Source organism: Molothrus aeneus, chromosome Z (assembly GCF_037042795.1).
Source record: "Molothrus aeneus isolate 106 chromosome Z, BPBGC_Maene_1.0, whole genome shotgun sequence".
Lineage (NCBI taxonomy): Eukaryota > Metazoa > Chordata > Aves > Passeriformes > Icteridae > Molothrus > Molothrus aeneus.
The window spans coordinates 49,392,095-49,407,521 of record NC_089680.1 but is presented as its reverse complement, the minus strand read 5'-3'; the positions used below and the strand labels follow the sequence as shown (position 1 = coordinate 49,407,521).

The window sequence follows — 15,427 nt, the reverse complement described above, 5'->3', positions numbered from 1 at the left end:
TAAGGCATCTGATTTATCTTTGACTCTGAACTGTGGCCTGTTTTTTTTCTTTTCCCCAGCTGTAATCAGCAGTAGCATAAAAGATATTTTTCCTCCTTAAAAGACTTTCCTCTCGCATACTCCTAGACCGCAGTGCTTGTATCCATGTAAATACTGCCACAAGGAGATCAGTCAGAGTTTAGGACCCAGAGCCCTTTTTAAGGCTTATGGGATGTGACAGCTGACTGAAAATCAATGAAGTGTGATTTGCCAAGCGTCATAATGAGGGCAAGATAAGGCTAGGAAGGTGCTGCCTTGCCTTGCCGACTCTACTGCCTGCTTCGATTTTTAACTAGATTGTTTAAGTCCCCTGCAAAGATGAGACCGGCTTACTAATGGAAACAGAAGATCAGATTTAAAGGAAAAGCCACGGTGGTGCCCATGCTTTGCCTAGTGCTCATTGTGCTGTGTCTGAGCCACTCAGGTAGGTGTGATTTCTTCTTCTCCTTCCAAGCTGAGCTGCAGTTGTTCAGGTTTTTTTTCTGTTGGCCGGTTAGCTGCTGCTTTCTGGGATACAATGAATGCTGGCTTCCCTTAAACACCGTGTGAGTAGCAGAAGAGGGTTGTATCAGTTGCTGCCTTTGTGTTGCAACCATGGTCAGTTTGACAACTAGGTTTTAATAACTGGTGGTGGGGCAATTGCTGGCTAGAAATTAACAAAAAAACCTAAGCTTGACTTCTGGCTGCGAAAGGGAATTAAGGGAGAATTTCTGTCACCAAGAGAAAACCTGAAATGCTTCAGGCAAACTGATAAAAGGCTAGGTGTCTTGTCTGTACTTATTGGGGTGTTTTGCATGTTTGTTTAGCAGACTTTCTGCCCCAGAGCTCCTGTCCTCCACTCATGGGGAACTGCTACTTGGACAGATCACGGAGAGAGACAGGAAACTGGGGGAGGGGGGAGATGGTAGACAGTGCATGAATGCTTGAATGCATGTTAACCTGCCAGGCAGCTCCCCAGTTTTTGCCTCTCAGTCCATCATATGGTAGATTCAGGAATGTATCTGTCCTATGGCTGCTTCTCTTCTTTTTTTCAAAGGCAGTGCTACTTTGTTCAATATTTTCTCCATGGGTTTATCTAGCTTAACCATAAAGTGGGGCTTGGTCAAAGGAACTGTTAGGCTATTTTCCCACATGATATTTCTTATTTCTCATTAATAACTTCTGCTTTTAAACTGTCTTTGTGCAAGTACTGAGGCTTTCTTAAAAAGGCAGCAATCTTCTTCCTTCTGACTTTCTTCCTTTTGAGACTCCTCAAGTATTTTTCACTTTTTCATGGCTTCCTCAGCAGATGAGATTCAACATATCTAGCCCCAAACCCAGCTTTACCACCTGTCTTCTATACCCCCTTGGAGCATTAGGTACCTGAACTTTATGTGAGATGTGGGCTGTGAAATGACACTCTTTTCTTTTGCGGGGGAGTCATACACACCCACAGACACAAAGGGTGTGTGGCTGCATATATGTGTGCAGGATGTCATACTCAGATGAAAACAGAGCGATGTATCCTGGCAGTAAGAGCTTGTTTTGATTGCGCATATTTTGGGGTTATGGATTTTTCTATTCACGGGCTTTTCTGTTAAATTTCTTGTTTTTAACAACCATACACCCCTATGAATCTCCTAAAGGGAAAGCGAAATGTCTAGGAGATAGAGGCTCTGCAAAGATTCTTAGAGTCAAGAGGCTGGACCTCTGAGGCTGTGGGTAGTGAGGGGGGAGAAATGTGTTCTTTCTCTTCCTTTGGTTGCAGATGCAATACCCATCTGCCATGTTTGGGCAACCAATCTAGTTTCCTAGGACAGACCACAGACTCTGTCCATTATTTGCTGTGGAGGAGCTAGGGTCAGCTCTGGCATGAGAATAAACCCTGGAACAAGCAGAAGGGGCATTTCTGGAAATAGCAGACCTCAAGGGCTTGTGACAAAGTGACAAGACAGAGTGTGGCCCTATAGAGGACTGCTATAAACTGTGCTGACAGCTTCATGAGCTATGCCTGGCTCTGGGATGGAACAGGTAGAAATGAGTGTGAAAGGTCCCTCTGATCAGCCAGCCTCTGCCTGCCCAGGGCTTGGCAACCCCACCTCACTAGTATTGCAGATACAGAGGACAAACACAGCTTGTGCTAGAACATCTGACAGTAAAGTTGTTATTTTGTGAGTGCAAGCACTAGGTTTCAGAGTTTATAGCTCCTTCAAAGAGGAACGGTATCTTGCTGTGTCTGGAAGTGGGGATGACAGTGTTGCTTGGACCTTGTGCTATCCTGAGAGAATCCAGAGAGCATTAAAGAATGATTTTGTCCCATGGAAAACTCTGTTGTGAGATCAAGTTTTTGCTTTGGGCAGTTCTTCAGCTGTGTTGCTTGCTGTGAGGTGTAGCCCTGTCTGCAGCTTCAGACAGACCCTGACCAAGGTGGAGGAGGCTGCACAGCCTGTCATGCTCAGGAGATGGGCAGCAGCTGCTGGGGAAGGGGACATGGGCAGAGATAGTGGTCTGTGGTCACATCCTTTCCTCCATGTAGAGGCAGAGCATGATCCTCTGCCTCCAGTTTTCTCTCTGGAAGGGCTGCTGTGTTTGATTGCCCTTTCTCTCCATGTGGTACAGGGTCCCTGCTGGGGGCTGCCTTAACTCTGATCGTTGATGCTCATGGTATGTGAGCATATTGACTGTGCCCTCCAGGGCTCTCCCACTGTCAGATCCTGGCACTGCAGATCCATGGGCCTGCAGACCCTCCCAACCTAATGCTTGGCAATCCAGGCACAGATGTTCTGCTCATCCTGGGACTGTCAAGGCACAAGCTCAGTGTCCTGTGAGGTCCCTTTTGACTGCTAACACAGCAATGTTGGGTGTGACCCCTGTTGTGTGGGGCCAGTCTTTTTTCCTTCATGGTAGCTTTGAAGAGAGATAAGATCCTTCTCACTCTTGTTTGCTGTGTTTGTGCACAAGGGAAGAGATGGAGATCATGTCAGAACCTCAACACCACAGGGAGTGGGCTGAAGTTTGGGAAAGGATGGATGGTCTGCCCTTCCCTCTTCATGGTAGTAAGTGGAAGGGGGAGAATGGTGTCAGTGATTGTGGGAGTCACAAGTCATGCAGGTACAGGCCATGATATCTCTGTGCTTGCCTGTCAGATCTAGCTCTGACTGCATCATCCAGCTCTTACTGCTGCCTGATGGGCTCTTTTTGCTTTGGCAAAAAGTCCATAGAAAACATAAACCTGGTACAAAGTCATCACTGCTCTGATCATTTTTTTTTAATGTGAGTTGGGCTTGGGCTTTCTTGCCTTTCCATTCACTTGCCCTGGTTCTGCTGAGAGTCTGTGCATCTGAATTCCTGCAGAATTTGCTGTACAAGACAATTTGCTGCCCAGAGGTGAATTTTCCTTACATCATTGCTCTGTCTCACTTTTTCAGGTCATGGCATTCTCTATGTCTGCTTTCTGGCAATGCCTCCACTCTGTGTTGCTCTCTTCCAGATGTGAATGCCTTCAGTTCAGTTGCTGAAAATGAGGATGCGCTCCTCAAGCACTTATTTGAAGGCTATCAGAAATGGGTCCGCCCTGTGGAAAACTCCAACGACACCATCAAAGTCCTTTTTGGGTTAAAGATATCACAGCTTGTGGATGTGGTAAGTGTTGTGTTAGTAAAACACCACTTTTATAGCTAGTTATGCCTCCACCTGGGAGGACTGGTAGTGTAATTAGCTTTTGCCTTCTGACACAAGAAATGCACAGTGATGGTTGGGCAGCAAAACACTGAGCATGAAATGCTGCTGGTGATACAACCTTCTCCCCGCCCTGTTCCCCTCCACCCACAGCATGGACTGTAGGACTCATTTGTTTTGAAGGAAATCTGAAGGTCCTTTTTCCCCTATTGTTCTTAGGGAATATGGCCTAATTTCCATAAGGTTTTGATCAAACAACCCATGCCAGACAGTCCTTGACATCTATGTTGCAATTTAATGACAAGACATCTGCAGGAGAGGACTGAGGAAGAGTAAGACCTGGCTGTATGTTATTCATTCCAAGCAAGCTAGCATTGATGCCAAAGGTAGTTCAAGTCTTAACCCAGCTGGTCACTAAGATAAAACTCTAGAGGCAACATAGCTAATCCGGTGTTTATTCCCTTGTGGAAATTTTCCCTTCTCTTTCTGCTGCAGTGCATGGTGGAATTTGCACAATGCCCAGAGGTACCCACACAACAATGTGCTCCTTACATCCCCCAGCCCCTGGTAACGTCCCTTTGTGCTGTGGAAGACACACTCTAATTTTGTGCTTTATTTACATATTTAGGGCAATGTTTCAGCTTGTATCTTCCCAAACTCCCTTCAGGCTGAGCAGTGTGGGGAGATGAGCCATCCTATGAGCCCACAAGCATGTGTAACCTGATACCACTTTCTTTCTGAGCCCTGGCTGCATCCTGGGTCTTTGGCATATGATTCCTTTGAGCTCCTGTGAAATGCTGGACCTCAGTTTTCAGAGGCTCCCAGTGGTAGCAGGGACAGCACCTAGCAAGTCAGTCACTTTCCCTTAGTGGTGAGTGAAGAGCCCAAGCCCATGGGGAAACAGGACCATAGGGATCTCCTCATCTTGGCACAGGGTTGGACTCAGCAGGCACAGGGGTCTGTTTCTAATGGCTGCTTTGGTATTACAATCCTCTCTCCCTGTCTCACTCTAGGATGAGAAGAATCAGCTGATGACAACCAACGTGTGGCTGAAACAGGTAAATTAGACTACATCAGACCTCCCTTTTCCTCATGGAAACTGCTGAGCTGAGTAGCCATCTCAGTTTGCTGCCCACTGTGCCATCCATCCCATTCCATGATGCTAAGTGGCCAGCACCAAGATACCTAACCTGAAGTTTTTCTTCACTCTTCTCCCTTCAGCCTATGTATGGAGACAGAAAGGCAGGCAAGTAGGCCTTTAGGACATAGGGTACCCTCTTCTCCTGACCTGCACCCCAGCTGTGTGCTCAAGCCAGTATTTATTTCAGGGAAGCTGGTATTGCAGTGGCTATCCCTGGGATGTTGTATGTCCCCTGAGGGACTATCCTGTCTCATACTTAGAGGTCACACAAGTACTGTCTCCCTGAGTACTGACACTCTACTGAGCCAAGAGTGGTGCCTCGGATAGATTTCTTCATTCCTCAGCATATGTAAAGAGAAAGAAGAGGCCAGTATGTTACACACACACACACACACACACACACACACACACACACACACACACACAAACACACACACACACCCCACAGACCTTTTCCCATTAAAAGCTGTAGCAAATTAATCAGATCTCTCTATCATAATTGCTTCTGGAACAGATGGTGATTTATACAAATGATGGAAAGGTGCAAGTTGAACTGTTTGGTCTCCTTTCTTCTTCACTCCTGAAGAACACTGTTTTTGGTTTAGATTACATTGCACCAGTTTATTGACCTTGTGACAATTATTTTAAGTCTCTCAGCCTTGTGAGTATCTGTAAAGATGTCAGCTGATCCTGGGCAGAGGACATAAAAAACAAACTGTACTTGAAATCATGCCATGAGGAAAAGTTCTTGGGGGTCACTGGGCTGGTGGATGAGAAATGTGACTCAATTTTTGTCTCAGTCTGGGTACTGTACTGCTGCAGTGAGTGTGAGATTCTGGCTGGAGCAAGACATCTAAAACCAATATGGATATTGCATGTAAAGATGATCTTTCCCTTGAAGAGGGAGAAGCTCAGCCTTTCCCTCACTGTGGGGAAGACAGGATTTTCCCCTTTTGCTGGAGAAATTTCTCTCTGGTCCAAATACAACTGCTGGGAACCTGCCCTGAATTATCTGCAGTATTACGATTTCCCCACCTTTTCTACACCTGCAGTTGTAGAGCCCCTTTTGTGCACAAGGCCACATCTTTGCTCCCTTTGAATACCCACTTAGGCAGACAGCAGAACTCATCTGCCCTCATCTGTCCTCTCCCCTTTCCAACCCACTCTCCTGCAGGCTGTAGGACCCACCTTCACCTGCAGATCCAAGCCCTGTGGACTGTAGACACACTGATTTCTCTAGAAGCGTTTGGAATCCTCAGATTTTAGCTAGGGCAGCTCAGGGAAACTCAGGACTGTGATTTCCCAGAGTTGGGCTCTCTGGGGTTGTTACCATTTCTAATACCACTTCTCCATTTAATGAGCTGAGAGCATCAAGACCCAAGGTAATGCACGGGGAGTGGAAAATGAGGCACTGGCTGTGGTTTTCACATGTATAAGTGCCCTCAGGAGCTCAGGCTGAGCACTAAATACCTGTTCCTGACCCAGGTATCCTGCTGTGGAAGTTGTGTGTTCATGTAGGCCCAGCTCCCTCAGTTTTTCCTTGTAAGAGGGATGATTCAGTCCCCTCATCATCTTTGTTACCCCTGGCTGGACTTGCTTTGTCCATGTTTTCTCTGTCCTGAGGAGCCCAGAATTGGACACAGAGCTCCAGCTCTACCTCACCAGATCTTCTGAGTAGAACTCCAGATGTGCTGAGCAGAGGGACAGGATCACCTCCCTTGACCTGCTGGCAATGCTCTCCCTAATGCACCCCAGGGTCCCATTGGCCTTCTTGGCCCCCAGGACACACTGCTGGCTCATGGACAGCTTGTTGTCCACCAGGACCCCCAGGTCCTTCTCCACAGAGCTGCTTCCCAGCAGGTCACCCCCAGCCTGTGCTGGTGCCTGGGGTTGTTCCTCCCCAGGTGCAGGACCTTGAACTTGCCTCAGTTGAGTTTCAGATGTTTCTTCTCTTCCCATCCCTCCAGCTTGTCAAGGTCCTTCTGAAGGGCTGCACATCCCTCTGGGGTATTGACCACTCCTCTGAACTTTGTGTCATGCTGAGAAGGCATCTGTGCCTTCATCCAAAGTTAAACAACACTGGGCCCTGTATGGAACCTTGGGGGACACCACCAGTGACAGGCTTCCAACCTGACCCTGTGGCACTGATTACAAGCTCTTTGGGATCTGCCATTCTGCCAGCTCTCAACCCACCTCACTGTTCACTCATCTAGTCCAAACATCCTGAGTTTGCCTACAAGGATGTTCTGAGAGAGACAGTGTTGAAAGCCTTGTTGTAATCAAGGTAGACAATATCCAGTGCTCTCTCTTGACCATCCAGGGAGTTGCTTAATCATAGAAAGCAATGAGGTTGGTCAAGCATGATTTACTTTTAGTGAATCCATGCTGATTGCTCCTGATCACCTTCATAATTTCTCAGCAGGAGTCTTAATTTTCTTGGATAAGCAAACCTCAAACACAAGCATTTTCTTTTCCTTTTTTTGTTAACCTGAAACATCCTGGTGCTCAAGATGGTGAGACTTGATACACAAGCAGGCTGACACACAAGGTTCAGAGGAGCCTTTAGTGGTTGCTGAGAAAGTGTCTGGATTCAGGCAAGCTATGACCCCCTGCTAGCAAGGGTCGAGAATCTGAATTTCATGTTTTTTGTTCCACTAGCAGTGGGTTAAACTCTTCAATGACAGCACAGAAATGGAAATTTGGTAGAACTGGAGGAAGGAGAGAGCGATTGCAATGTCTGGAGCAGCTTGGAAAAAATGGAGAAGAGAGGAAAGAGCCTTATACATCTGATGCTATGGTTTATGTCAGCATAGCCCACAGGGAGATTCCTCTTTTAAACTGCTCATCTTCCAAGTCTGCACTCAACCTATTTTCTGCTCTAGTAAGAAGAAACAACCATTTGCCTTGCAGACACGAAAGAGCACTTTAGCTGGGAGAGAAATCAATGCAGGGCAGGGAGAAAGTGAGGAGTATTGCAGATGGAGCAAATCGCCCAGGCCAAGAGGCTGCTCCAGTTCACCTCCAGAGGGATGATTCTACCCTGGCTCACAGGGTATTTGCTGCTCTTGTGTTAGGAGGCTACAAGATGACTGTGTTGGTTGCTGCTCGGCCCTGTCCATCCCCTTGCATGATGTATGTTTCCAGCCTAAGCCTCGTTGTACCTATGCAGGAAGTGTCCAGGACATAGGTGAGACTGTGACCACTTAACAGCCTAGGCTTCTGGAGACATCTGTTAGAAAATCATCTTCAGAGAAAAGATCATGCTAAAAGTGGTGTACTCTGTCCCTGATTCTGAGGCTATGAGCAACAATGGCCCCTCCTCTCTTTCCACACCTGAACAATAACAAATCTCTCTAGTATAGCTGTGAAAAGCATGTGGAGTCAAAGAAATAAGAAGGGAACCATATGGAGAATTAATAGACAATATTGCTTTTTTGGTTCATCCTTAAGTCATGAAGGAAATTATCCAGTGAAGGCTGAGACCTCTGCATCCCTGGAGATCTCTTAGTGCTGCAGCTTAATGGAAACTGGTTCATCTTCCACTTCTTGGTATTGACCACAGCCTACAGCTTTTGTATGACATTGCTGCTATTTCTGTGGGCAAATGAATATCCTCATCAATAATGAACAAGGATCAGAGAGCTGTTTTTCCATTGCCTTTCTGTGGAAATCTCCAGGTTGTTGGAGCCACTTTGTTATGACCTCCCTATCTGAAAATCCAAAAAAAGAGACACAGTTATTCTAGAGTTCAACGTGATGAAAATGGAGAGGATTCTCCCTGCTTTTGTAACCAAATATTTTACAATAACATCATATTATTTTTCCTGCAACAGTCTGCAGATCTTTCTGATTAAAGACCAATTTTTTTTTTTTTGCAAGGATGGTGTACAGATATTAGGTGTTGTATTACATTTACTGAAAAAAGCCAGGTCTCCACTGAAAAGTGAATTAAGGCCACCTCTTTGTCATTTGAGTGCTAGTACCCATATCACCTAGGGTCCATGGGATCTTCCTTGGGGTCTGTGCCAGCCAAAACCAGCTTGGGCTGGTTCTCAGAGGGAAGGAAAGCTGCTGCACTAAAAGGAAGTGGCTCCTTCATTCTAGACTACTCTCAGGTGGGCTGTGCAGGGTGGTGAGTGAAGTGAGAGTCAAGTGCTCTCCAGGAGTGCTGGCTTTGAGGTTGCTAGCCTAGGGATGGGTTCTTGGGTCTCACCTGTGTCTGGAGGAGCAGTGCCTGTGGGGATCAACGCCTCCCAGCCATGCCTGTCTCGCACCCTCTCTGCAGCTGAGCAGCCTCATAGCAGGTTCTGCCTGCTGTGCTGTGTGTGCAGCTGTTGAGGCACATGCAGGGGTGAGGAAAGAGGTCACTGCTTATGAGTGGGCAGAGGACTCTGCTGTTTTGTTATAGGAATGGATTGACCACAAGCTCTCCTGGAATCCAGATGAATATGGTGGGATCACTGCTATCCGGGTCCCCTCTGAGTCTCTGTGGCTTCCTGACATCGTTTTGTTTGAAAAGTAAGTAGCGTGGCTCCTTGCTCTGGGCTTGGGCCAGAGCTTGGGCAAGGCATGTCAGCTACTGTGAGGCTTGTGTGTGCTGTCAGAAAGCTGCTTCTTTAGGCTGTGTGAATGTTGTGCACCTTGTGCTCCAGGTGAGGGATAGAAAACAGAGTTCAAATGGGGTATGACTGGGGCAAACATAGTCCTGAACTTGGTACTGTTTCTTCCTGTCCAACTCCCAGTGCTGATGGACGTTTTGAGGGATCCCTGATGACCAAAGCCATAGTGAAGTACAATGGAGTGGTGACCTGGACACCACCGGCCAGTTATAAGAGTTCCTGCACAATGGATGTGACCTTCTTCCCCTTCGACAGGCAGAACTGCTCCATGAAGTTTGGGTCGTGGACATATGATGGCAATATGGTGGACTTGATTTTAGTGGACGAAAATGTAGACAGGAAAGACTTCTTTGATAATGGGGAGTGGGAGATCTTAAACGCCAAAGGTATGAAAGGCAACAGGAAGGATGGGCTGTACTCTTACCCATTTGTCACTTACTCCTTTGTGTTGAGACGCCTTCCGTTGTTTTACACTCTTTTCTTAATAATCCCTTGCCTGGGATTGTCTTTTCTAACTGTCCTGGTGTTTTACCTGCCTTCAGATGAAGGTGAAAAGCTTTCATTGTCAACGTCAGTTCTAGTCTCCCTCACTGTTTTCCTTTTAGTGATTGAGGAAATAATCCCTTCTTCTTCCAAAGTCATCCCTCTGATCGGTGAGTATCTGCTCTTCATCATGATTTTTGTGACCCTCTCTATCATCGTGACTGTGTTTGTTATCAATGTCCACCACCGATCCTCAGCAACTTACCATCCCATGGCACCCTGGGTCAAAAGGCTCTTTCTCCAGAAGCTGCCTCGTCTGCTCTGCATGAGGGCCCATGTAGATCGCTACTCGTTCTCAGAGACTGAAGAAAAGGGAACCACCTCGAAATCAAAGTTTCTGGGGAAGCAGAAATACAAGCAAGCAAAAGACGGAGAAAAAATTGTTATTGCCTTTCTGGAAAAGGCAGCAGACTCCATTCGGTATATTTCCAGGCACGTTAAAAAGGAGCATTTCATCAGACAGGTAGGTGGAGGGAGGGCAAAGAGGGAATCACACTTTCCTTGGCAGCAATGGCTTCCAAGTGCTTTCCTTTTCTTCAGGCTTTTCACTTTGCCTCTTTCTCCTGCTCTCCTCTGAGACATATTCTTCCTCAGACCTTGATAAATGTTTCTTGAGACAACCCATAGCTTCAAGGAGAAGCGTATTGTTCTCTGAGTCCCTGCTCTTTGCAGATGCAAGAGACTCTAGGAGCCTCTCCTGGAGGAATTCCTGGTTTGGGTTTATTTGAATAACTTTGTCCTGTGTAAGTTTGGGATAACACAAATCTGGAAGCCTCCAAACTCATACGCTCAAAAATGTAACTTTTATGCTTACAGGCAAGCTCTATGGCGTTTGCCAGGTGTCAGTCCTGGCCTCCTAACACATACTGTGCACTGCATAGTTGCTCATTTTTGAGTGAAGGTCTTCTAGATTTTCACTCACACCTGTTTAGATTAGTTCCCAACTACTATCCTTCACCTCTCAATGAGCCTCCTGGCTTTTAAAATAGCAAATTACTGTGTTTGCAAACAATGAATCTCATGCAAGGGTAGGACAGTAGAGCAATGCAGCTGACAGCATTTGAAAAAACGTCTGTTAGCATCCTCCTAGCAAGAGCTAGGGCTTTTTAAACTGTGCTGAGAGGACTACAGCAGAAAGAAGAACAGTAAATCAAACATGTAGTATGTGAACACATACTGTCCATGACTAATACCTGTTTGAAGCTGAAATAATTTTAATAAAAAGGTTCCTTGAATCACTTTAATAAATAGCACTTTTCTGTATGCATAGTTGTGCCAGCACTCACCATTCAAAATTCCCTTCCTGAGTGTACCCAATCTGAGTCAACAAATCACTTAAGCAAACACAAGTAAATCGAACTGCTTGTACTGGAATCAATGCCTGTGTCCAAGTGCTGTGCCAGAGCTTCATCCTGGCATTTACAAGGAGATGCAGATCTCCCTGTAAAAAGTCCAGTTCACTGGAAAGCCATCCTCAAGGTTAAGTCTGTAAATTTTCCTATATGCACTTAACTAAAAGCTTTTGTGCAGGCTGAGGAAGTCTCATCACCATGTGTGTAGAACCATGGAATTGCTTTGGGGGTTTGAGTGATTTGCAGCTATGAATGCTGAAAATGTGATCTCTATTAGGCTACCACATACTACAAATGTCTAATTTTAAAACCAGATTTGGGGAGCTGAAATGTATGTAGCAGTATCAACATGGTACAAGGCACTGTTCCCATTTATGTTTATCCTCCCTCTGTCCTTCCCAGGTTGTACAAGACTGGAAGTTTGTAGCTCAAGTCCTGGATCGAATCTTCCTGTGGTTATTTCTGGTGGTGTCAGTGACGGGTTCAGTTCTCATCTTTACCCCTGCATTACGGATGTGGTTGAACAACACTTTGTAGAAAACACTCCCTCAGTAACATACAATAAGTATGGTGCCAAGGGATGGTGGTGCGTTGGAGCTTGGTCTCTGCTGTACAAGAGGGGAAGCAGCAGCAAGAATGAGGGAAAGTGATGGTAACAGTGGGCATTTATTAGTAGTGCTTTCAATCTTAATAATAACTCTACCAGTTACAGATTTTGCTGAAATCAGAGAAGAGCTTGGTGGACAGCCAAGGCCTAAAGTGAACTGGGATTGCACAACTGGGTTATTATTTTATTGTTAGCTTGGTTGTATTACTATAAAAGCCAAGATTATTAGTTAAAATTGGAAATAGAAGGTGTTGCAGAATCATTGTATTTAAAAGGCAGATCTGCCAGTTCAAATGCTACATTGTAAAAGAAGTTACAGTAGGAACACAAATCTCTACTCAGTTTGTCTGTGTTTCCAATTAAAAAGCAGTGTGTCTACAGAATGCGTTATGTATGTGTCAGAACTGGCAATTGCTTAGCATGTGCATCAGAAAAAGTATAAATTCTTCTTCGATGGGATGTTCAAAACCTTGACTGTCTAGCCTCACCTTGCTGTAGAATTAGCTTGATGGGGCAGAACCTACCACTGCCCACCTGCTACCAGCCTTTATGGCATGCACACTTTTCTCTCACCTCAGCCATCAGGAAGCTACAAGGTATTGCCCACTTTTCAGGATTATTTGCAATTTTGCTTGCTGCTCTGTAGTGTACCAGAAGGCTGACAAAGTGAGGAGTTTTCCCCATGCTCCACATTTAGAAACTATTATTCCTTCACCTGCTTGTTCACAAGTGGAAGATCACCTAAGCAAAGGTGGCTGTGCTATTCCATAAGGCGACAGTGATATTCCTGAAATCTTCAGCTGGAGGGAAGCTGCAGACATCTCTTTTGGCAGATGAAAATTTTGGTTGTTGCAGGAGTGGAGCTTCTCTTGAGAGCTATGGGGTGGGCTGGTCACCAGGAAGATACATTTTTAGATGTTGGCTTGTCCATGTTTCCTAGGCAATTTGGAATTTCACTCCTTTGATTAATTTATTGTGGGATCCTTTTGCATGATTAGAAACAGCTCTTAAGAGTATTAAAAGTATTAATAAGTGAGATGTCACAGAAAACACCCAGGTGAAACTCCTGAACAGTTTTTGCTGGGGCAGTGTTTTCCAACATGGCGTGCTTTAGAAAATCCCATTCAGAACTTGCAAATATTTTCAGGGTTAGCAAGGGATTTGGAGATCCAATTTTTGACAATCTACATATGTGTTAAAATTTTAGCTAGCCTTGAAACTGTCTCTCTAGAGATGGAAGTTAGAAACTGTTAAAAATACATAGAGGTGTTCTTGTGCTTGGATTGTGCATGGCATCAGACTTCCATGAGTTAATGTAACCCCATCATGTTCTGTCAATGCAGAAACTTATGTTCAATTGTGCAATTATTATTAATAAAGATGTATTTAGTAAATGATTCCTGGGGTGTCCATACATTGGTGTTTGCTGTTGATTTGTTGTCAACAAAGCCAGACTGTAGCCCATTTTAAAAGTTTTGTCCCAAATGTATTCAAACAAAGGGGTTTTCAGGTTCTTGGAAAGTCCTTATTACTTTTTATCTCTCTCTGAGTTTGAGCAAGAAGCATTCAGATGTGGTTATTATATTGCTGGAATAAACTCATTTAGTTTGAGAAATATAGAGAGATATCTTAGTATAAGATACTGCCATAAAACTTGACCATTAAAACTGTAAAACACATACACATTGACCATTCTGTGAGTTGCTCCTCTCTTTTTGGATAAAGTGCATTTGTTCCCCTAGACAGTACTGTGAAATATCTGCAGGAAAAGAGCCAGGAAGCTCTTCTTTCCAGTGTTTCCAGACTTTTGAGGTCCAGTAATGATAGGTATTCCCAATGGGCACTGTGTCCAGGAGGCTGCCTGTTAGCCATGACAGATGACAACCTCCTCTCCTGGGAATCTGCCTCAGGTGTCCATCTGACAGATGGTCCTGTCTCCACCATGCAATACTTTGGTTGCCCACCTGCAGGCAACACATGGCTCTGTCTCACACGTCTGTGTCTGATGCCAAGCTGCTTTTTCTGGTTTATGCTGGTGAAGATTAGCAGAGCTCATGTGTTGGAGATGTATGAAAATTTCACAGGTATGGCTTCTGGCCTTGAGTCTTCCTAGCGCTGCATCTGGTACTGCTACATCTGTAGTGTCACTACTCATTCCCTTGTGCTGCCTGATCCGGAGCTTCTCTAAATCTCTTTGCTGCTGGCCCACAAAAGCATTCAACATGTTCCCCACAAAGGTCTGCCACTAAACACACAACCAGGGAGACAATCCTCCAGTTGGCCCTTCCCTCTGCTCTACCTACTCTGCCTGTGGATGACAATATTGCAAATGACAAGTCTTAACAAAAAACCAGTGACCTTCTGCCTTAATACTGTCTCAACCTGTGCAGCCTCAGTTTCTGGGAACTGGTTTTCTGAGACATTGGCACTGCTTTTGGCACTCACACATATGACCCACTCACCAAAAGACAAATACAAAAAACTCTTCTGGGCCTTTTAGTGGAGGCAAACTGGAAGAATGGTCTCCCCTTGGGAAGAGAATGTAAAGAGATGTTGACCTGTGGTTTCTGTGCTTTTAAAATTAATTCATAGATGCCATCACTCCCAAGGAGAGGAGAATTCTTGCTGCTACACTCATCACTGAGGCATATTAATAAGGGATGTTGCTGATGTGACTTTGAAGCTGATGGGGTGAGAACAGACCTTTTCTGTGGCTGTGCACAATGTGTGATCCCAAGTCAACATCTGGGATGGCACCGGCTCTAGTTGTAACTTTTCTTGTTATTTCATTTAGAAGGTCCCCCAACCTTCAACAAGAGCTGGGCAAGCAAAACTGTCATTTTTGTGTGGGCTCTTCCATGTCTGCTTGCAGGGGTACACCTACTGCAGCCTCCTTGATGCTGATATGCTTCTTGTATCCCCCATCTCCCCTCTCAAGTACTTTCACAAAGCTGGCAGTGCTATATTAGGCTCCCAGTATTGAATGTGTCAAACACAGCTGAGAATTGCAAAAGATGGCTCCAAAAGTTACTGAGTTGGAGAAAGTAAGGGTAAATAGTACACTAAATAGAGACAGGAGATGACTTTGTAAATCAGGGATTTTGCTGAAGTCAGATTATTCACTGTGGGGTTGTAGCTGTCATGCTTAAGATACCAATGCAATGCACCTTCAACCACAATGTTTTCATGGTTTGGATGGTCATAGAGTAACAGTGAATGCTAGCAGTCAGATGTCTTTTCTGTAGAAATGAAGTTTTTAGGTTCAGAATTCAGCTCTCCTCTTCAAATTTCCTTTCTTTTCCCTCACCTTCTTTCTGATTAAAGAGCCAATAGTAGCATCTATAAACACATTGACAACAAGAAATCTAAAAAAAAAAACCCCAAACCTCAAATTCTTCAAGGTGTATCTCAGGAGTGACATTTAATTGACAGGCTGACAAAATAAACCATGCTTTTTCATACACTTGTG

At 45.1% G+C, this 15,427-nt stretch overlaps 1 protein-coding gene across 2 annotated transcripts; it reads left to right on the top strand.

Moving 5' to 3' along the window:
* Positions 1–261: 261 nt before the first annotated feature.
* CHRNB3 (cholinergic receptor nicotinic beta 3 subunit) lies at positions 262–13,355 on the top strand. Of its 2 annotated transcripts, none has more exons than XM_066568830.1 (6): positions 262–463; positions 3,509–3,660; positions 4,710–4,754; positions 9,246–9,355; positions 9,580–10,109; positions 11,754–13,355. In XM_066568830.1, the coding sequence occupies exons 1-6, from the start codon at positions 421–423 to the stop codon at positions 11,999–12,001; spliced, it is 1,128 nt and encodes a 375-aa protein (XP_066424927.1). In that variant the 5' UTR covers positions 262–420; the 3' UTR covers positions 12,002–13,355. The 2 variants fall into 2 exon arrangements, with proteins under 2 accessions (XP_066424927.1, XP_066424926.1); XM_066568829.1 differs by having other exon boundaries at positions 9,580–10,462; positions 11,754–12,008.
* The last annotated feature ends 2,072 nt before the right edge of the window (positions 13,356–15,427 follow it).

What these genes read in the sequence shown, in the direction of transcription:
- CHRNB3 (XM_066568829.1), top strand. Translation starts at nt 421, where the DNA reads ATGCTTTGCCTAGTGCTCATTGTGCTGTGTCTGAGCCACTCAG. An exon ending in GCTGTGTCTGAGCCACTCAG is followed by an intron (nt 464 to 3,508) that starts GTAGGTGTGATT and finishes GCTCTCTTCCAG; the next exon opens with ATGTGAATGCCTTCAGTTCA. An exon ending in GACATCGTTTTGTTTGAAAA is followed by an intron (nt 9,356 to 9,579) that starts GTAAGTAGCGTG and finishes TCCAACTCCCAG; the next exon opens with TGCTGATGGACGTTTTGAGG.